Source organism: Orbicella faveolata, unplaced genomic scaffold, assembly GCF_042242905.1.
Source record: "Orbicella faveolata isolate gen_17 unplaced genomic scaffold, um_ofav_v1 contig_4, whole genome shotgun sequence".
NCBI lineage: Eukaryota > Metazoa > Cnidaria > Anthozoa > Scleractinia > Merulinidae > Orbicella > Orbicella faveolata.
This window is the reverse complement of record NW_028301569.1, coordinates 9203328-9214213: the sequence shown is the minus strand read 5'-3', so window position 1 is coordinate 9214213 and position 10886 is coordinate 9203328. Positions and strand designations below refer to the sequence as shown.

Sequence of the window (10886 nt, the reverse complement as noted above, 5' to 3'; positions counted from 1 at the left end):
TGGCCTTATTATGAAGGGGTCACTAAGCTAGATGGGAAGGGGTGGTGGGACATTTCTTCTTCGCCACCCGCGGCAGAAAGGAATTTTCGCTTTCTGTCGCTTTGGTTTACTCGAAATCTTCATGGAGTCTACGCATGGTGTTTAAAACTTTATATGTGGTAGCTGCCGAGTGGTTTTAGTTCTCTGGTTTGGTCTACTTGTGGAGGAGTTCAAGTAAACAATATTCGATCAGGAGGGAACCCTTTGGCAACATGGCGGACAGTCTGGTCGAAGCTGAGGTGTTGTTTTATTGATTTTTGCATTAGTTATGTTATTTATCGCATTATTTATAATAAGAGATCGAGCTGTTCCCTGATGTACTTATTTTTTTCCTGTATAAGAGCAATTTTAAACGCCAGGTAAATGTGTCGCGGTGCGCTCGCAAACCAGACCATGTGCGAAGCGCGAGTCGAAAACATTGCATATATCAAATGCCGCGAAAAGCGAGCCACTTCCGGAATTGCCATAATCCTTGCCATACCTGTTTTCGAAATTAGTCAGATTTGCATTCATGTGAATATCAATGAAAACGAAAAGTTGTTGAAGAAATGCGTGCATTGTCGGTAGCTACATGTACAATGTATTAAAAAAGCTAAGTACAGTCAGTAGTTTCACATCATTGGGAGTATCAGTTTATTGAAATCTGGGAGATCGCCAATTTTACCTCTCTGACCCTGATTCAACCACAAAAATCCATCAATACTACAAAATTGTCCCCCAAAAATGCTAAAATTGATCAAGGTAGTTGTGAAAATTGTACTTCACGTCCTTTCCTTCAAATGTGGGAGATTTGGTGACCTGTACATGAGAACGGGTGATTCAATCAGAGATTATCTGGGATTAAAGGACACTCTGGGATAATCCAGTCAAGGATAATCCCAGAAAGTTAGCATAGATCATGTCAGCCTGTGTCACAGCCGCCCTCCCCAAAAGAAAATATTGGAGAAGGCTCCGTGTGTTACCGTTGATTGTCGTGCTCCTTGCATAAATTATCCATGCATTAAACCCTTTGAGTGTCACAACAGCTGACGTAACATGAGGAGACAACAAGAAAACTTACTCTGCATGTGATCTTTCCATGAGAGTTCAGGACCTTTAAGCATTCACAGATAAAAAAAAAAAAATAGACAATTTGTAGAATAATTTTGTCGCCATAAAATATCTTCATGAAATTCTGATTACCTGATTAGTCTGGCATCTCAACTTCAAAATTGGAAATCTGAATGGGTTATTCCAGAAAAAATCCACACCTCCCGGCAAATGGGCACAATTTTAAAACCCCTCTACCGCCTGGATTTCCTGAAGCTCTAGACCCCGACACAACTGGATTTCCAAGGGAAAAGACCCCTTCCTGCCTGGATTTCCAAAAAAGATTATGAACCTTAAATTTAATTTATATTCAGTAGAATCACATGCACAATAACATCCAGAAGATGCTCTTGTGTAATTTCTAAAGCTTAAACAAATATTAAGCTTACAATTGTTCTGTGGAACTCAATTAAACAAGCTAAATATGAAAAAGTTTTAGGACTCGTAGCTGTAACTGTTTCCTACACCGCACAAAATGTCTCCAAATTTATAACGATAAGACTTTCGGTAACTTGAAGTAAATATCTTACCTCCAAGTTGGCCTTCTACTAGGGTGCAGGGGAAAAAAATAAAATTGTGCCGAATTTTGACTTCAAATTGAGTGGAGAAAAAACTTCAATTGTGTAGGGAATTGTGTGGGATTGTGCAATCTTTTGATGAACCGAATTTCAATTTCAACTGTTCTTGCCAAGTCCTACAGCAAGTAAATTCTGTATTGACGATAGTTTGGCCAAATTTATTTCACTTGTGGTACAAATACTCCTGGTAATCGATTGTTGAAGGAAACTGTGTCAGCTGACTGACTGTCTAAACAAAATCATGTTACTTGACACGACTTAACTCGATGCACACAAAGCCAAACGAGAATGCTGTATCTTCCATTATAAATCTGTAGCAGTTTACGGACCTAATTGACAGCCCTTTCCTGCAATATATACATGTATTAGGATACAGTAATAGGAATTGGGATCACTCACTTATACATGTATATTGGTTGGTATATGGGGTTGCGCAATCCCAACAGGTCTTTTTATAACCTTTTTTTATTACTTTCCTTATTGTGGCAAGCCAAATTTGTGACTAACTTCTAGTTATGGTGTTCAGTGAAGTACATTTCTAAAGATATGAATCATTATGATGATTTTAATAGTGAAGAAATGTTTCATATGCATAAAAACCAAAGTCAAATTATTCTCCCATTTTGATTAGTTCTCACCTATGACTTATTAGAGGACGGATACATACATGTATGTAGATGGTGGAAATGAGAATGGCAGAAAGTTTTGAGAATTAAGATAATAATTTACATGACTGGGCAGAGGATAGGGTAGGAAAAAATATTGTTGAGGCTGTGAACAGGTACGAGAAGCAGGAAGAGTCCTGAAAGAAAAAGACCTTTTTTTTTTTCAATGATATCTTGAAAAAAAATCGAGCAGTCTCAGTTGGCCATTGAGTGAGATTAAGTGAAACACAGAATTGGTCTTGAAATTATTTCAAGGTAAGAAACCATTACTTTGTCACGGATTTAACAAACTCAAAAGGCAAAATGTTTATGAGATTAATTTATTTAAAAAATTCAACTTTTCTGAGTCTCAAAATAATTGTTTACAAAGATTGGTGTGAGTAATGAAACATCACAACACCACTTCTTAGAATAAACACATGACCCTGCTTTCTGACAGGTATGTTCCAGTTTATATCCGGGCACAGCAGCAAGCAATGTATAGCTCACTACAGCTCACAGCCAACTGTATCGCAGCCAAGAAGTGTCTCCGATAAACATAAATTTACAGTTTGTGAGGAATATACAAACTTTACTTGGCTACTTCCAACCCTTTGGTTTCTTCAATAGTTGTTTTACTGCAACGTTTTCTTTCATGCCGACAGCAAACTGTGGAGATTTGTAGTTTTTTAATGACCTTACTTTTTTTCTGTGGCATGAAGTGGTAATGAGTTTTTCGACCATTCCATGTTGGGATGGTACATGTAGTGTAGTCCACATGGCTTTTTGCTTTGTTTTGGCAGGCTCATAATATTGGCTCATGGGCATTTCAAAAGGATAATGCCCTAGAATTAGCCAATCAGACTACACATTATTCCGGCTACAGACGCATAATATAATAATACTTCTCATTGATTATGCACTTGGGTGGAGAGACTTGCTGGCACTGTGAAAGTATTTTTCAAACTCCAAGGACACATATTTTGATAAATGGATGTATAATTAGTGTATATTTAATGAAAAATTACATGGATTGAAACTAGTATGTATGATTAATTGCTTAGTTACACTTTCATTTTGTAAAATATCTACACATTAGATTGATTGTGCCTGCACTTGACAGAGCTAAAAAATTAAATTAATGAAAGATAATTTCCAGTCTGTACTGCGCAGTCTCAGCACCCTAATAGTTGTGTCCCACTCGATGGAATGCGCATTGATGTTATTCATTACGAACCACATACCTCATCTGTGATGCCTTTCAAATTCTTTTTCCAACAGCTTCATTGATTTTTACAGCTGTAAAGTTGTTTTTATCAAGTGATACAAGAAAGAACGAAGCGTAAAGCTAATGGCATCCAATGGTGGTTGACCTAAAACTTTGGATTTACTTCATATAAGTAGTTGGAAAATGTTACATTTTGTGATGTCTTACATGTACATGTACACCAAACAAAACAAAAAACAGAAACAAACTCTCAAGAGTGCACAGTGCGGACTGGAAATCATCTTTAATTAATTTAAAAATTAATGTAAAATTTAATTTCAGGGTGACCCTGCTATCACGCGACAGGCCTTACAGGATGTGAACATGCCTTCAGGTACTTATTTTGAATTTACACTTACATGTAACTCCAATGCAGAATATTGGAAAGCCTCTGGTAACCCATTCACCTGCTAGACTGCAAGGAGCCCATCTTTTGTCCTTGTTCAGTGAAGTGTAAAACAATCCAAATAAAGAGCAAGTGGAAAAATTGACGTGTGAAATCTTAGGTTCGACTGAATCCCAACCCCCCCCCCCCCCCAAACCCCCCTCCCCATCCCCTAGATCTGCCCTAGAGATTGTAAAAATGTGTGTAGGCCAGTCAGGAGAGTTTTCGTTGGTGGCGTCAGGGCCTTGAAAGGATTGACACAACATCGAATTCTCCCAACTGTCTCATAAGAAATCCATGAAGGTCAAGATGGAGAATTTGTATTTTAGCATTGAAATACGTTTTTGTTGTATTTTAGATGATGATCAAGATGTTCACTACTGTGGTAGATGTAAACTGTCATTTACTGATTTGTCGGAATACATCAAGCATAAAGCAAATAGACTCTGCCGTGAAATCCTTAACAAGAGCACCCTTTCGGATGTAGTCGAGAAGCTACCCATTGATGGCAACCAGTCTAAGGGGCAATCTAAGAAAAAAAGCGGTGATGCTACAGAGAGTGCAACAACAAACTCCTCACAGAGAACCCAAGCTGATACAGAGACCACTGATGAAAGTCCCTCAGCAAGGCGTGTAGAGGTACAGTTTTTGGAGCCTTTGGTAGCTGGTGAGAGTGAAGATGTGCCTTCGTCAGTAGGAAAGGATCGCACTGGTCACAAAACTGTGGATGGTGCAAAAACTGGTGAGTTCTCTAGCACAAACACTCACCCAAGCTGGGGACATTATACAGACTGGGGGGGGGGGGGGGGGAGTACTCCCTATAATGGCCTATACAGGGAGGCTCCACTGATTTCCGTTTTGTCGGTCGATGCCATTTTTAACGGTCGACGTCATTATTGGTAACCAAGCCTTTCAGAATGGACGATGCCATGTCTGCTTTAGTTTAGGCTTGGACAAGGTACATGTAGAGACTGGCTATAATTTGTTGATGGAGTAAAAGGCACTCACCAAATGTTTAATTGTTCATATTCACACTGGTTTGCTTGTGGTGAGCTTTTATTTGTTGGTTACGGCAACTGTATCATTAGTATTTAAGAAAGTCACGTTTTATAATTAAAATAATTTTGCCGAGATTTGGCGGATCAACCTCGCTTCCGGTTTATAAAGGGTAGGGATTTTACAAGTTGAGGTATATGAAAGGGTGGGGAAATCTGTCATTTAGTTTTGCCAAAGGGACTAATTAGAATATTTTGAACAGACGCACCTTATGGCTGTATCATTTTATTTATTAGGCAATACATTGTACATGAAAATGACTAAAAATGAATACTTCCTTTTTTTCAACTTAAGGTATATGAAAGGGGTAGCTTTTCTGTTAAAAGGGTATACAAAAGGGTAAGGGGTTGAACCTCGGGGCCGGGCCTTCATGTATAGAGCTTTGTAGGGTATCTCTTTACCCCTTACCTGGGAAAATGCACCCTGTCCCTAGCTCGGGGCCGGGCATTCATGTATAGAGCTTTGTAGGGTATCTCTTTACCCCGTACATGTACCTGAGAAAATGCACCCTGTCCCTACCTCGGGGCTGGGCCTTCATGTATAGAGCTTTGTAGGGTATCTCTTTACCCCTTACCTGGGAAAATGCACCCTGTCCCTAACTCAGGGCCGGGCCTTCATGTGTAGAGCTTTGTAGGGTATCTCTTTACCCCTTACCTGGGAAAATGCACCCTGTCCCTAACTCGGGGCCGGGCCTTCATGTATAGAGCTTTGTAGGGTATCTCTTTACCCCTTACCTGGGAAAATGCACCCTGTCCCTAGCTCGGGGCCGGGCCTTCATGTATAGAGCTTTGTAGGGTATCTCTTTACCCTGTACATGTACCTTAGAAAATGCACCCTGTCCCTACCTTCACCAGGGCTCTTTCAATGACATTATAAAAACACCGATTTTTGTTTGTAAAATATTGTAAAGAGGTGGCCAATTAATTTGTACATGTGTTGGCAGGCTTCACTCATAGCAATTTGGCTTCATGATTGAGAGAAATTTACATCTAATATAGTCAGGGGTAGCCCCTGGAGGTTTAGTTTGCTTTATTTTCCATATCAGTATTATTAATTTATTATAATTTTTCTTTTTTTTTTTTTTTTTTCACAGGAAAGCCGTCAAAAAGACACAAGAGGAAAAACTCCCATCCCAAGACCACTAGGAAACGTAAATCTTCTTCATCCACACAAGCTGCTAATCAGGAGAAGGGGAAAGAACCACGCAGCAAGAAGTCTTCCACCTCAACTGACGAAGCTGTCACTGTACACATCCCGGAATCACAGTTAGTCCATCTGACTTCCGGTTCTGCAGCTGCCACCCCTTCCTCTACCCATCAGGGAAGCGGCGTGCGCAAACAGGGTGCAACTAGCGTGTTTGTGCCAATTTATCTCAACCCACCCTCCAAAGTGTACAAATGTCAGCGCTGCCCCGCGGTGTTTAGCGCGGTAAGCGAGAAGGAAGAACACTACAAGATGCACAAGAAGGAATTTAAGTGTTCGCTTTGCAGCAAAAGCTTCTTCACCGCTAACGGTTTTGAGCAGCACAAAGCAAATGAAAGCCACGCGCACCCATGTGATGATTGTGGCAAGGTTTTCACTAGCACGGTACAGCTCAAGAAACACAAGACCATGCACTCAACTGAGAGGCCATTTGCATGTGACCAGTGTGATAAGTCATTTTGCTCTTCAGCAAATCTTCGCTCGCACGCGAGAACAGTGCACGCCACGGAGAAGAAACACAAGTGTCCTGAATGCGGAAAAGCGTTCGCCCGCAGAGACAAAATGAAGAGGCACTCGCTGATTCACTACCCTGATACCAGACCGACCTTCACCTGCCCCTTCCGTAGTCACACTGGATGCATGAAGACGTTCTACCGCGATGACAAGCTCAAGCGACACTTGTTCACACACTCCAAAGATAAGCCGTTTAAGTGTGAAAAGTGTAACAAAGGTTACGCACGCCGGGATAACTTGAACGACCACATGCGAATTCACACTGGTAATTACAGCCACACATGCCGGCTCTGCGACAAAGGTTTCCTTGGACCGCACAAGCTGAAGAAGCACATGCGGTCTGCCCACCGGATCTCGTTGTCCCCTGATAGTATGGATAACCACCCTCCCACCATGGTCCCCTTGACTTCCAGTACTGCTCCTGGCACCACTATCTCTGAGCGAACAATGTCTGCAGTGAGTGGGGGTGCTTTACAGTCTCCCCAAGATGATGGTGACGCTGTGCCTTCTTCACCCGAGGAAGCTTCGGATGTAGGAGACGAAGAAGCGTTTGATGGTTCGGGATCCGAGAGTGCAGACGAAGCAACTTCGGAAGAGGAGGGAACAATCAACGAAGGGGAGTCGGAAACACCAGAGCCAGTCCAACGACAAGCACCACCTCGAACCCCCGCTTCAACCTTGGCTACCCCTAATCCTGCCCCCTTTACACCAGCCTCTCACGGCCCACTGCCGCGCATGCGCCCCGTTCCTAGAGTCAGTGCGGCCCCTCAGCAGTTCATTCCACCGCCTTTGCCGCCAGGCCTTCAAGCCACTGCGGAGCTAATGGCGTTTACGCAAGAACTCTTTAACGTTGTTGGAAGATATCAATCTTAACTCAGAAAGGTTTAAAAAGTCCTTTAATTTGTCAGTAATGAGATGTGAGCGCGAACTCCTGCTTGTAATCAAATTTTCTGTTTTGTTTGGTGAAGGTATAACAAGTGGTGTGTAAACGGGGAGGCATTGTGAGGTATTGAGGCTAGATGGGCGGGAATAAGTCTTCAAATGAAAAAAAAAACATTTCCTTTTGGCTCAACCTAGACCACATACAGTCTCTGCCTTTCTAAAAAACTGAGCGGAGCCAGCGAAAAATTAGCGAGCCATGCTCTGCGCAAGGGGGAAATTTCTACTGTTACAGGACTGTTGCGACTTAATAAGTTCAGCTCTTGAATTATATTGGTTCCAATAGAAAGACTAATAGTAGCTCCAATGATTATGTTTAAATTAATATTCTTAATGTCGGTTTTAATTGATTTAAGTTATCAGAAAGAGTTGGTGCACTTCATTGGGGATGATTATGTAGACCTCATAACCCAAAAAAATAGGGATGTGATACATGAATATGGAAAACATGTTCTTCATATGCATTGTTTTATTCCTGGAAACGAGTATCTCACCACTTGTGACGGATTGGAGAATAATCTGAGCTTGACGTCATCAGAGTTGCTAAGCAACGTAATGTAATGGTGACGTCAAACAGACGTTAAGACATGCGTACCCGTGTAGTTTTCTGATTGGCTCATAAAAATCAGAAAATATTACTTTGGTACTTTTCTGGTTCACAACTCTCGGACTATACCTTGGACTTGGTTCAAAGTGTGAATGGAGTGTGCTCATTATGGTCGTCGTAGAACGTCCGATTATAACTTAAGATGCATTTTTAAGGTGCAATTTATCTTGGCTATTGACTATTGTTAACCTATGTTTCCTGCATATGAATACGTTCTATGAACTTGTTTCCCGTATCCTGGGGAGGACTGCCTTGGTATTACGATGATCAACATTGTGGACTGTATCCGTTACCGATTTTAACCTTTTCAATGCACTTACATGTATGTTAGCCTGTGTTTTCCGGCACATCAATTGTTTAATGCCAGGGTAACAGACGAGACGGCCTACGAACCCGTCTCCTGTACGGTGGAGAGGTCTGACCTCTTGGTATGAAGAACAATGTTTCGGATATATCGAAACAGGAAAAACCTAGCTTCTGGCTAGCTTGCTTTTCGTTTAGTGATCGTGGCAACACGGCAGCGAACATTTTGTGTGTTGGGTAAAGGTGTGAAAGTAAAGTTTCGTAAGAATTGTTGCGAAGCGAATGGGAAAAAACACTTCACCTTTGTTAGGGATTTTCCTCATTTAGCTGCAGGGTCAACCTTAATGATCTGTTATTTGTAAGAAATTTTAGCAATGTGACCATGTCATTGTTATTGCGGTTGTGTTCGAGGGAAAAGTTATAAAGGTTAATTTTGATATTCCTTTAAAATGTATCAGGAATGGAAACAGAGCGGTTTTCATTGAAGTGTCGAAGAGTAATTGGGTTTCAGTGACGGATCTAGCTGAGGGTCCCCCCTCCCCTCCTTATTTTGGGTTAAAAAAAAAAAAAAAAAATGGGGGGTTTTGCGGAATCTTGGAATGCCTCCATTAGGTTGTGGTGGGAGTAATCGGTTTTCAGTGGTGGGTCTAGCGGAGCCCATCCCCCCGCTATTTTGGGTAAAAACAAAAAATGGGAGTTTTTGTGGAATCTTGGAATGTCTCCATTGGGTTGTGGTGGGAGTGATATTAAACGTTTGGAAAACAAACACCAATACAAATTGCCTCCACCCCTCCTGATATGGAGGTGACAGTGCTATTTGATGATGAGCACCCATATGAGCACCACTAAATGAAACCAAACCTAAGTGGTCAAATCCATCAACTACAGTTAATGACAAATCCAACAACCATTTCAGTTTCAAGTTCAAAACATGAATTCTGTTTACAGGTTGCTAAACCACCCTTTCTAAGCATCTTTATTAATGTTATGAGAATTTGATGGTAGATCAAAGAGTTCACCAGTTGATTTTGTTTCTCATCGCTTGCCCCCTTTTGAGAATGTAAAGATAATGTAAGGAGAAATTAATTTTTGATCACTTGGGCGTTGACGGGTTGAGCAAACTGCATCAGTGTTATTGAATTGTACTGCGTTAAAGTCGACAATGAAGAAATGCACAGTCTGTAGGAATATTTTGTGAAAAAAGGAATATGGAGGGCGCTAGGTTATCCAGTTATACTATTAGGGGAGCAGGGATGGCGCAGTGGTGAGAACGCTCAACTCCCACCAATGTGGCGCAGGTTCGATTCCAGCCTGTTGCCCTAGTTTGTGTGTGGGGTTGAATTGGTTGTCGCATTGCTCCGAGGGTTTTTCTCCGGTTTTTCTCGATCCCTCCACAAAATATCTGCATCTCCAAATTCCAATTCAACCGGGAAAGAGGACCTACATGAAAACCAGCTAAGGCCGATGTGGCTTCCTCTCAAAATATTGTAATTTACTCTATAAAGAGGGATTTCGTGAGTAATGAATGCTACTTCCAAATAGTAGCGTGCAAGGCTGTCGTTTTGTAACGGCTAGCAACAATGTTGGTATTAGCCCGCGATCGAATGGAATCGTTGTCACCCAGTCTCGCTCTACTGCCACTGGAATTTCTGAACGATAGCCCCAATCTCGGCCCCATCCTCCATAGAATTCCTTGGAATTGCTTTAACCTTCATAACATTAATAACAGATCCAGCCGTCCCTACTGAATTGGATAACAGTTCCGCGCTGTGTTTCTTTGTTTTTACATCAGCTATTTTTACCATATTAAACATATACGTTTTTAATTTGGAACATTGCTTGTTAGCGAAAATGATAAATGTGCTCAACTCAGTTAAAACCATGCAGAAGATGCCAATCTCTATCACTAAACCCCGCCCCGCTATTTGATCAGTGAGGAACACAATAAATTTACTTTTTCCGATTTGAAGCTATTTTGAAATATTTAGGTTTAGAATTTCAACTTGAGGAGAACAAATAATTGCTTCCAACATATTGATCACTTTAAATATTTGAGCTTGGTATGTCTCGATTGTTTCCTCGGTGTTGAACTAAAATTTGATTTTTTTAAAACAAAATGTTAAGCGCTACCTGACACTAGCTCTACTTTTAACAAGAATATTGTTTTAGCGGCCCAGGCTGAATCTTCTTATTTTTCTGCTTATTTTAGGCTGAAAATATGTTCTTATGAATATTTTTAGACGAGATAAAGGATTACAAAGTC

General features: G+C 41.1%; 1 protein-coding gene across 1 annotated transcript; it reads left to right on the top strand.

Moving 5' to 3' along the window:
* Positions 1-47: 47 nt before the first annotated feature.
* Positions 48-9109, top strand: LOC110068619 (uncharacterized). Its single transcript, XM_089275799.1, has 4 exons — positions 48-278; positions 3900-3951; positions 4361-4744; positions 6152-9109. Exons 1-4 carry the CDS (start codon positions 252-254, stop codon positions 7645-7647), a joined length of 1959 nt encoding a protein of 652 aa, XP_089131925.1. The 5' UTR covers positions 48-251; the 3' UTR covers positions 7648-9109.
* Positions 9110-10886: the final 1777 nt, after the last annotated feature.